The sequence below is a fragment of the Belonocnema kinseyi genome, chromosome 9 (genome assembly GCF_010883055.1).
Source record: "Belonocnema kinseyi isolate 2016_QV_RU_SX_M_011 chromosome 9, B_treatae_v1, whole genome shotgun sequence".
Taxonomy (NCBI): Eukaryota; Metazoa; Arthropoda; class Insecta; order Hymenoptera; family Cynipidae; genus Belonocnema; species Belonocnema kinseyi.
Genome location: NC_046665.1, coordinates 49,163,663 through 49,176,087, shown reverse-complemented (window position 1 = coordinate 49,176,087; position 12,425 = coordinate 49,163,663). Strand labels below are relative to the sequence as shown.

Here is a 12,425-nt window from a genome sequence, read left to right as displayed (position 1 = left end):
TGAACAGAAATTATGTCTGTGTTACAAAATAATATACTTTTTTATTTCATTATTTTCTTTATTTGTATATAATGATTTAACTGGTCGCACATATAGTTCATTGCCTTTATTCTTTCATTTTTAATAAAACTGTGAAGAAGGAGAATGCTCTCTGGATGCACTGAAAAATGATAAATTTATTTTAATTAACAAATAATTATTATCGTATATTTCCTTCAATAAATTAATTTTATTAAGCAATAAAATCTATATTAAAAAGTAAGGTAAATACAACATTTCATAATTTACTTGCCAAGCTGAATGTTTGCAATGAGAGTACAAAAACACCGCCTGCTTGAAAACAACATGGACGAGAACTTCTAACCATTAACAATATAAAAAGTTTTTGGGTTTTGAATGGCATCCGGTACCACTGCGAATTATAACTGAAATCAAGAAATTTTTATAAACATGATCATAGACTTGCACATTTTTCAAAGAGCATGCAGAATTTTTCTAAAAAGTTAAAGTAAAAATTCGAAAAGCATAATTTCTTACAGCGAGTTGACAATATTTTCACTGGCGTCTATTATTTTTTGACCGGGCAGGCAGAGGTAGAAAATGAAAACAATTTGCATTACTACGTACGGACAGAATTGCAGAAATTCATCTAGTACCCCTAATTTTAAAATAGTCTATAAAGAAGGAAGTGGCGTGATTATTCAAAGAATAGGAACTTGTTTAACCGCCGGAAGAATAGAAAATTTCGTTTTGTAAATGAAATATTTTGGAAATTCATAAAATTTTCCCTATGGGACAAAAAGTTGCGATAAATTGTTTATAGGCACAAGTTTTAATATTAAACAGCAATAAAAGATTGGAAATGATTTTTATGTTTTTTTTTCGGTTTAAACTATCAACGAGCTTTCAGTTTTGACATATCTACATTTAAGACAGAAGTGCGATTAACTAAATATTTTTTGCATATATTAAAGAAAAATTTCCAAGATTTTCATACATACTTGTATTTATTTTTAATTTTAAATCTTCATTTGCTAATAAAAAATGTAACTGAACAAAATTCAACATAAAAGTTTAGCCCGTGGGAAAATTTCATAAATTTTCCTAATATTGATACTTTTTACCACAGTAATGCTTCGAATAATTTCAACTTTTTCATTTCGCTTTGCAACAGTTAAATCTAAAAATATATGATTTATTTATGCTTAAAGAAGTTTGCTTATGTAGAAAAAAATCAATTAAAGTAATCTAAATACAATAGGATATTTCATTTTTTAATCTTCCATTTTATATATTTAAGAATCTAATTTATTTTAAGGATTTTCAGTATAAACGAAATTTAATTACCACGTATCCGGTTATACTTAGTAAAATCATACTGAGTCCAACTTGAACAAACAAAGATGCTGAGAAAGCCGCGTCAAGCTTTTTTGTGAATCTTTTATAATAAATAAAATTAAGAATTTGCATACATTGCTACTAACGTTCACGACCTCCACAGTGACAAAGAAAATGTTTCTGTGGGCAAATAAATTTTTAGCCCACACTATTCATTCAATTTTGAATTTTTTAAATGAAAGCTTTTTGATTATTACAAAGATAAGCTTATTAAAATTTCTCATACAAAATTTGGTTAACTTTTTAACCATCCAGAAATAATGTTCAGGGCGTTGGAATAATTTTGTTAAAAGTTATGAGACATTAATGTCTTTCTGAAGACTATTTGCTACAATAATTTGTAAGTTCACAAGAATTTTGAGTGATTTTAACAATTAATATTTTTCAAATAATGAAAAATTGTTTTCAATTTGAAAAGTATTCTAGCAAAGACTCGCCAGAAAAACATTCTTAGTTGATTTTGTAAAAAAATCTTATTCGCTTAAAAATAGTCAAACTCTAAATTTGTTAATTAATATTTAATAAATAATTGATTATTGTTGTACGAATATTAGATGTCCATTCATAAATCTGAAAATCTTTCAAAAAAATGGTACTTTTGTATAGGTAAAACAATTAAAATTGTTTGCTAAATAAAAAAATAACCTAATTTTTTTATGAAAAATTCAAAACCCGAAACTCTTCAAAATATAAAAACTTTTAATTAAAAAAAATTCAAAATCAAATGAATAGTGTAGGCTAACAAATGATTTTTCCACACAAACTTTATTTGCCACACTGTCACCGTCGGAAATTATCTACATGAATATTTATCTAAGCCGTTGCTGAAGCGTCTTAATTTTTATAATATTAATAAATTATTGATATAATGACGAATAATAACAACGAATATTTAATAATTAAAAATATATACTGCAAAAAAACGACAAATTTCGATGTTTTGAAAAAATTGGAATAACTCTAGAAATAAACAGCATTTTTGAAAATCTTGGGCTTTTTTGTAAGAAAATTCTGCGTAGTAATTTTTTAAATAAATCGTAGTTTTTCTAAGATTGACCGAATTCATCTCAAATCGGGCCATGCTGAAGTCACAGAATAGCTTCGAAACAAAATACATATGTGGATTTGCAAGGAATGCAGATGACCCGCATTTCACCGATGAGTCGACTTTTTTTGACTAAGTTATAAGTATTAACACTTTGGAAGATTTTGACTAAGCTTATAAAAAATTCGTTAACATTTTTTAAATAGCCTAGGACCAAGTACACCAGTATTCAATTATCTTTAAAAGGACTTCGTTTTATTTGTTCCCGACTTTCTGAGTTGCTAATATTATGGTTCTATTTAAGTAGAGTGTTTCTTAAGCCTGCGTTTTGATAAAGAGAAAATTATATTCACTTGTATCAAATAAGATAGTTCGCTTCACGTGCTTTTTCAAAGTTCCTGCTAAAAAACTTTTTGCGTAATGGCTGCGTTATCACCACATTAAATTATTGGTTGGAATTTTATGCGTAGAGATTGTCTGATCCAAAATGGGTATACAAACGCGTGGTATTTAGCTAGGCCTCCCGGTGAGGAACATATCGTTCATTATGGGTATCGTAATTCAATTTCTATGGGCGAAGACGAGTTCAGAGAACAGGAGACGTTAAACATAAAATTGATGTTTATGGACATTCCCCAATCAAGCAGAAACGTTATGAGGTTTCTCTTGTTGTATCGGGGGCAATGTATGATGAGGTGGATAAACTATTAGCGGAAGATTTTATCGAGCAATCCAACTTAAAACGGTTTAGTCCAGTCGTGATGTGTATATTGATGATAGAAAGGTCAATGAAGTCTCTACGGCGATGCGTATCCACTTCCGTTTTTGGAAAATATTTCGGGTAAGTTACGGTCAACGACTTACTTAAGCTTCACTTATCATCAAATCCCTTCAGAAGAAAATATTTGAGCAGTGACGGCATTCTCGCATCCAGGGCGTGGCTTATTTCAATATAAACGCATGCCTTTTGGTTTGAGCACAACACCTGCCATCTTCCGACTATTAATGGACAAGTTTATTGCATTAGTCGCGAGAGGAGCATATTTTTCTGATGAGAGGTACGGTACTTAGGATATCGAGTTAACGAAAAGGATTTGCAACCTGATGCGCAGCGGATATCACCCGTTCTTAATTACCCTACGCCATGCAATATTAGGAAGCTTAAAAGATTCTTAGGTATGGCTAGCTTGTATCAACGCTTTATAAAAAAATTTTTTCACTTTTAAAGGCCTTACTAGCCTATCGCAGAAAAATAAGCCTTTGAAGTAGGCGAAGGAACAAGAAACGGCGTTGCAGGCTATTAAAAAGAAACGCTCCTCGGTCCCGATTTTATCATGTTCGAATTTTAAACTCTCCTTTTGTTTTACAAACTGAGGCAAGCAGTTTGTGTTTAGGCGCGGTCCTGACACAAATGATTTAGGGGAAAGAAAGAGTGACTGGCTTCGCAAGCCGCATATTAGCAGATGCCAAAGCAATTTACGACGGCTGAATAATTTAGATTACCTGACTTATCGTTTGGTGCCTTGGTCGTTGGATTTGCTAGAATACCGGTTCAATAGAGTAAACCGTAAAAGGTACTCTACACCATGTACCTGATGCACTCTCACGGATGTATGAGGTCGAAGAAGTTGCCGAGATCTTTGGAGCTAAAGTTATAGACTATCCGTGGTATTGCAATCGCGTTAAGGATGTATAAAATTTCCCTAGAAGGTATCATGGGTAAAAGTTTTAGAGGCAAAATTATTTGAGGTCAGAGAAAAATCCCTAATCGACCCTATTATCAAAGATAAATAAGCGTGGAAATTAGCTCTTCAGTTTGACAAGCGGTAATTATTGACAGAAGTACATGATGCACCTCCGGCAGGGTATTTATGTATAGAAAACACATATGCTAGGACGGTCGTCTCTTATTATTTTCATGTAATTTTTTTATATATAGTTATCCAAGTGAAAGTGTGTGATATTTGCCAGCGCACGAAAGTTTTACAGCAAACTTATCCTGGACTACTGGGGAAAACAGTGGCGAATCAAGCATGGACATTAGGGTCTATGAACTGCATGGGACCTTACACTCGTAGTAAAGCAGGTAATTAATTGTTGCGTCATTGTCTTTCACGACTACTTCACTAAGTGGATCGAGTTTAAAGCCTTACGCGCAACTAACGCCAAAAATTTACTTATGTACACCGATAACAGGACAGAATTCGTCACTAAAATTATAACTGAATTGATCAGATTTTATCCTATCCGTTACTCTACCAGCCTAGTAAACTACCTTTAAGCGAACCTGACAAAAAAAAAAGAATCAAGTATTAAAGGCTATGATTCAGTCATTCGATGACTCAAAGTAGCATGAATCGAATATTCATCTCCATGAATTTAATTAGGCCTATAATACTGCAGTAAATACTGCTTCTAAAATTATTTTAGTGTTTTCAATTATGAGAGGAAGTTGCGGCCGAAAATATACCTCCAAAAAGAGAAAGAAAGCCCCAATAATATTCCCTATCCTGATAGAGAAAAGTGGATAGAGCGTATGGAGTGCCTAAGAGAATTGCGAGCTCTAGTGACGTTTTATTTAGAAGAGGCTTATGAAAAAAATCGCTATTAGAACCAATTCCTACTTGATTTTAAATACCGAGTAGCAGATCGGGTTTTGAAGCGTTGGAAGATGTTGTCCTCAACGGAGAGGAAAATATCGGCTAGGCTTAGTAAGCGTTTTCACGGTCCTTTCCACATCATGGCGATGCGCTGATCTCTAGTCTATAACTTAACTAATGATAATGGAAGGGCACTCGGCGCTTATCACGTGTACTTAATATGATTAGTTTTTGTTTGTGTACTACATCAAGATCAGCATGTTATTTTTATTTGGCTACTAATGATTTGAACATGGGAGTGTGAGGTTCTGCTATGTAGTGGGTGGATTTTAGTTTTTAAATTTTGATTTTGGAAAAGAGGTATGGAATTAGGCGCCTACCGCCTGGGTTGCACTCGTCTGGTATCAGAGGGAAAAACCCCTAGGGTTTCTTCTAAGGTTGGAGGAGTTGTAATGTTGCAGGTGCCACCTGCGAATTACTGTGTGTTGTTTTTGTTCTCATTTAGTTGTAAAAAGCTCTTCCTCTCTTGAAGAAAATATCCACGAAAAAACGAGGCTCGGTCGAGGGCCAACAGATTTGATTTCTTATATATATTTTTTGTATTTCTTGTGAAATGTCTTATTATTTTTCATTCGCTCGACACATTCTCCTGGGATTTTTATAAGGAGAAGGTATAAGAGTCATTATTGTTGATTCTTTTGTGTTTGTTTTTGTTTTGTTTTTGACATTCGCCGAGTTTTGAGGACGAGAGGGAAATAGAGCATTCCAAATCCTGCGCCTGATGTGATTAAAATCTCAATCAATATTATTTTTAATGCGATAGTGCTTTAAAGAAAACGTCAAAAAATTCTTTATAAAATGCGTCACCATTTTTAAAATTTCTAATAATCATAATTGTAAGATATGCATGTATCGTGATATATTTGATGTGATTTGCAAGCTGAAGAGAGAGCCTTGTAGAGTGGGGGAGTCGTCGTCCTGGTGTGATAAAGGCAATTAGTTCGTTGCCTACACGAAAAAAGAGAGCGAATTTTAATGTGTGGTAAGATTTCGGTATTAATTTTACATTCCAATTAGACTCAGAGAAATATTATCGTAAGGTAAATGTCCCAATTTGAGTGAATGTAAGGATTTGTGCGTCGTATTTTGCTTGTAAACATATTTTAAATCTTATGAAACGAGAAAAGTTTCTCATATCGCACAGTTTGAACATTTTTTCATCATTATTTCGTCTGCTCATCGATATAAACAAACAACTTTTACTGAAAAATAAAGAATACTTCATGCTGTTCCGATGAAACCATTTGGGCAGATGAATTTTTTCTGTGACCCAGTTTAGGCGAGGCACGCCATGCTAGATTTCCTACAGCGGCGAGATATCGTCATTGATAAGTACTGATACCTAATATAAGTTGTAATCTGAAATTTTAAGTCTTTAAAGTGAAAATTTTTGAGCATAATCAATCACGTCATTTAAAATATATATATATATATATATATATATTTATTGCTTGCATATTAAAAATGGCTGTGTCATTGTCGCTTTAATCGTTTCCCGCAGTTTTTTTACCAATTATTCAATACAAATCCATGAAAAAACAGGCCTCAAGTCAGCAGAAAGATTTAAGAATTGAAATAGTGTGCTTTTTACCTAAAAAATGCATAATTTTTATGTAACCTTATTGTTTGTAAACATTTGCACAAATTCCTCCAACCGTTGTTTTCCGCCCGTATTGAGGAGGTAGGTAATGCCAGAATTATTCATTAATTTTGAATTATATGGATAAGCCCATTCGAAAAACTTATGATTATTACTCACTTTTCAATTAAACACTCGCTGTACACAATCTTTCAACACTTTTGTGACAAAAAAAAACACCTTGTGTCAGCTCCCGAACTAACAAGCCGAGAGAAATGTTACGCTCGATCATACACAGATTGCGAGACTCGTGACTATAGAACATTCAAACAATACGAATACATAATAAAATGACTATAAAACGGATATCAAAAATATATTTCATCCATTCTAAAGTGTGTTTAGACTATTGCTAGTGTAATTACCTTTGAGATTTCCACGGATTTAGCTATAGTATCTGAGCATTCGCCCAAACTGGGTCACCCGCCCAAACTGGGATATTTACCTTATTTCAGAAAAATGCTTCTTCTGACTGATGAATACTTCCCTTTAAAATAAACTCAAGAACTTCTGAAAATGTTACTTATTTTTAATTAGAAATTCTGTTTAGAACATCTTTATTTTATTATTACAAACATTAAAGCACTTCAGCAACAGTTCAAAAAACAGGCGTATAGACTATTCTCGACAGTAGTATATAATTATTTATTATTTCAATTATTATTTAGTGCATGGTTATCAAATACTAACTCGATATTTCTTCGATGTAGCGATATACATCCCAAAATTTCTTTTGTGAGACTTTCATCGTCCTGAAGAGAACGACGAACTGACATTTCGGAATTACTATTTTTGTCCTTTAAGATATTCTCAAGTCGATACCTGTGAATTTATAAATTATTATGAACAAAAAAGAGGCATTTCAGGACACAGTCTAACCCTTGTGGACCTCCGTGGGACGACAGATATTCCCCTACTACCAGTGCACTTCTAACCCTCTGGTCTTTACCTTACTCGGCAAAACCTATATCTATGAAGTAAATGGCACTCAGCTGGTAAAATGGAAATGAAAAATGAAGTTTGTTTTTCTTTAGGAATTGGCCTTGAAGATATATCTAGGACGTCCAAACGTAAACAGTCAGGGCTGTGTAAACCGTTTCCTAACATTACGCAATCTATGAGTGCGGGTATCCGCTCATTGCACTTAAATCCAGGTGCGAGTGTATTGTTTGGTTGACTTATAATAATGTTATTATATTTCTGATTTGAAAGTTCAAAGGCCATATTAATTGTTCATAAATAAGGTGTTCTTTTCAAATTGAGGTTATTAATGATTTATCGCATGCATTAATTCACGAATAAAGAGTTTTCCAAGTAAGGAAAATATAGGAGAGGGGTAACAGTGCGCTTGTGGTATGGGATTGCTTGCCATCACCACTGGGGATGCACGTAGGTCAGAATGTACACTGAGAGAATTTTGATAGAATAAATGATAAAAATGAATGAGAATTTAGTATAATATCGTTTCAAAAAAGGGAAAGCAGGGTTTGCGTATAAAAAATTAATATAGCATATACAAAGCATACGAGAATCTCAAATGACTATATGAAAAATAACAAAATCCATCAAAAGACTTAGGCTTCATAAGGAGGAACAGAATACACAGATTAAATACAATTAAATACGGAAACACGCGTACAATTATTATTTTCATTATTATAAACTTAATTTATTCACTACATACATAATCGCACGCTTAATCGCTATGAAAAATCGGAACGGCTGCGGCTAGGACTCGAACCTAACTCACCTAAAGCACTAACGCCTTCTCTGACAACTGAACCCCACGGCTAACTTACATTATGCAATATTTGGCAAAAATCTTATCTAAGCGATGTCTCTTGACAACTCAGGGCAGTATGAGTGGCTTGCTACTTCAGACATTTTGTTAATAGATAGGTTCAACATTTTATCACTTTCAATGATTGAATTGATTTTTTCTAAAATACATTTATTTAACGGAACTGATAATATTCTTGTATGAATAACATTCTCTAACTTGATATCTCAGTAACTTAGTATAATAAACTTGAGTGCATTCAGATGTATTATTTTATAAATTGTACTCATTGAATTAAATCTTAATACCTTAGTGTATAAATTTTCTGAAAATAAATTCTGAATGTTTTATATTCCATAGTAAATAAATTAATTGAAAATAGAAATACTTAACTTTTATTTAAACTTTTGTGAATCATAACCTTTCCGCTCGATCGGAAAATGGCGGAAACAACCGAGGAGCATTCTCAAACGAAACTATATGAAAAATCGAGAATAATGATTTCATAGTTTGATATGCGTCTCAGGTTTCTATCAACTTCATGTTGACAATATCATTTCCTAAAATACGTTTTTGAGATTATGATACTCACTATTTTTCTTATTCAAATTATTTCTCGAAAACTCAGTAAAAAGAATATCACTTTTTCATAGTGTTAATTCTTCAAATGGAAATTCATAATATTTCGTATTTAGAATACTACTTTGTCGTCTTCGTGTTTGAAATACTCGTATGATAATATTAAACTTCGGTACTGTAATACGAATAAGTATGATAAATTCTCGGTTTTCTCTGTTATGGAACGATATTATGCTAAATTCTAACTCATTTTTTTTATTAATTCTGACAAAAAGTCTCCCAGTGTTTACGTACGATTTCTTCCTAAAGCATGTATGAAGACGACTCATGGATTACCTAAAAAAAAAATATAGCAAGTAGTATTTTTTTATTGATTAGAATTTCTCACCGAAGAATTGCGAACATTCCGCAAACATGTTCAGTGTACACTACATATATTGTATCAGTAGTTACTAATGTTGTTACATTTAATAAAATAGTTATCTGTTCATGAAGCGTAATATGATAGTAATATTTATCTTCATCAACAAAATAGTTTGATTTATAAGGCCTTTTTCTCAATCTTGTCTCATTTAAAGGCTTGATAATATTGAGAAGCTGAGGTGTGTAACCAGTAAGTAAATATAAAGCCAGTGTGAAGTACATATAAACTATAAAATAATAAAGTTTTATGTTATCTATCTGTAATTATGAATTAGGGTCCCTCATGAAATACTTTCTTTAGATTTTGTAAAATCTTGATTCGGAAATTTCTTTATTTTATTGAGAAAATGATTTTCAACCAGAACAGATTTTTTAGTCAAGAAAGAAAAAAATGTTAACGAAATTACAATTTGAGGGGAAGAACGATTTTTAATACAAAATAAAAATTTCGAAAAACACATTAATTTTTAAGTTTATTTGTTTTTTAGGCTATATAAATATAACTTTCTTGCGATTCTTGGTGAAAAGACTAAAATATTCTTTTTTCCAGCCCTCCTTAAAAACGCGCCATTCGTTACACATGAAGCAAGCGTAATGGGGTTGCTTTCAGCCCAGTGACATTCGTACATGCGCACTCCACTCTCGAGCCGTCATGAAACTTTACGCCCTATAAGCGCACCACGCAATTGAAAATAAGAAAAAAATTATATTTTTCATTTAAAAAATTGCATCGCTGGAACCCACAGTTTTCCTTCTGCTAAGTACGCTATTTCTTCCTCCCACTTTTAATTTAAAATAGTTAAAAACACCAAACAACCTTATATCTGCTAAATATGCTTGATTTCAAGGAGTTACGAACGAAAAAGAGCTTAGATAAGTCGAAAAAGTATCTACAAAATTGTGAAGAAAGTTTTTTTGTTCTACAGAATTGTACAAAATTTTAGAAAGAATTTAATTCAGTTGAAAAGAAATTTAGGACTACTAGATGTTTGCATTTCAAGGTGCTTTATAAACCTTCAGAAATTGTTTTAATTGCAAAACATTGCTTTAAACCCTTACGATACTTTTTTAATAATTTTAAAAATCTTTTAAAATCTTTTAAAATCTCTTAAATATAATAAATTATTTTAAATTCTCTGAGCAATCTTGAGACAATTTCTGTATTATATTGAAAACTTTGAAAATTGTTTTAAATTTTCTAAATTCATTGTTCGAAATCTTCATAAATCTACATTTTGTTTTAATTTTATTGAAATATTTTTAAGTTGAAAATTATTTTTAATCGTTTCAACAATATATATTTTTAAGTGATTGGAATTTCGTAAAATTTCTGAATAAGATTTCAGAATAATGAAAATCTCGGGATTCTCGGCAATCTGGCTACCACTCAAGGTTCGGCCTACTATCGAACTCATTGCCGAACATGTTACTGTCACTTTGGCTCCCGACTATTCCGGTGGCCGAATTAATCCGGCAGCAGTAGTTCTTGCCGGATTTTTACTACCGCCTGCCAATCCGGCGAATACTACCTGAACCTTTTTTTCGTATCTCAACTCTCAAGCTTTTTTTTGCCTCAAGATTTTCTTTTCCTTATCCTACTATAAGCTTTAACTCGGCTCTTAATGTTTTTAGGAGGAAATATTGTAACTTCTATACAATAAAAATTAAGAAAATATGCAAATATCGAAAATTAGGCCGTCTAATACTCGTAATCAGTAAGAACCTTAAAACTATTAGAAAAGTAGAATTATAACTAACTTCCCGCAAGCTTGAAGTTCGTGAGAGCACTGTTGAATATCCATCTTTCGTACAAGAGAAAGATTGAAAACAGTTAAATATACATAATTTAAAATTGTGTGTTTACTACAAATGTTTGCTTTAGGGATTGAATGATGAATAATAACTAAATGGAATATATATTATTTTACGGTAAATAGGTGAAAAAGCTATGAAAGTGGAACACAACTATAAAGTATAGAAAAGATTTGTTAGTTTTAGAATATCGTAAATTCGATCAAAGAGTAGATATAATACAAATGTTTCAATATAAAATCATAAATATCGTAACAAGTTGAATAAATCAATTCATAATGACTAAAGCAGTCAATAGCTGTTGTCGATATTAAAAAATATCATGAAATAGTAAATTATTTCTAGGTTTTCGTAAAATTGACATATTGCATTCAACTATTGAAGTGAAACAGCTGTACAAAAGACAATTAAATTTATTTAATTTTTGAAGTTAAATTACTGTTATAAGAATAAAGATTGAAGTGTGACATATATATTAGGGTGGCCCAAAAACAGTTTTTCAAGGTACAGGTCAAGACCCCCCCCCCCCCCCCCCCCCCCCCCCCCCCCCCCAAGTGTTCATTTCCAAAGAAAACAGATCCGTAAATTATTTTTTTTTTTAAATTCCTTTATTAAGACGTGCCATCGGGCACTTAAAAATCTCATTTAATTAACATGGGGGAATTTTGAATTTTCGAAAAATTGAACAGATGTTCCAGGGTTTCATCAAAACGTGCCAAACCTTTTAGGTACTAAAAAGGAGTGTCTACGAAATAAAGCCATACTAGTAACTTATTTCTAACCCGCCCTCAGCTTCCCCGCACAGCCCCTAATATACCCCAATAATCAGAAAACTACACGGAAAAAAATTCTTGAGGCGAACGAGTGAAAAGAGAATATATTAAACTCAAAGAAAATGTACGCTTGGATTAGGTAAAACGTTTAGTTAGAAGAGTTACACATTTAGTTACTTTATGTAAATTGTTCTCGTAAATCAGAAATTTGGGTAAAATTGCTAAGTTGGAAAGTTTATTATTTTCGACAGATTATGTATAATTGTACTATCTTCAGATTAGAAAAAAAATTTAGTTGTTATAGAAATATATTAAC

At 32.0% G+C, this 12,425-nt stretch overlaps 1 protein-coding gene across 1 annotated transcript in view; it reads right to left on the bottom strand.

Annotated features, from left to right (window-relative positions):
- Positions 1–67: 67 nt before the first annotated feature.
- LOC117180249 (putative odorant receptor 71a) overlaps positions 68–12,425 on the bottom strand; it is a 38,544-nt gene continuing 26,186 nt past the window's right edge. The window contains exons 4-9 of the mRNA XM_033372644.1: positions 9,490–9,751; positions 7,433–7,564; positions 1,348–1,438; positions 538–674; positions 293–425; positions 68–160 (exon numbers count right to left, since the gene is read on the bottom strand). Of these exons, the coding sequence (XP_033228535.1) occupies positions 107–160; positions 293–425; positions 538–674; positions 1,348–1,438; positions 7,433–7,564; positions 9,490–9,751 (809 nt within the window). The 3' untranslated portion in view covers positions 68–106. The remainder of the gene's footprint in view (positions 161–292; positions 426–537; positions 675–1,347; positions 1,439–7,432; positions 7,565–9,489; positions 9,752–12,425) is intronic.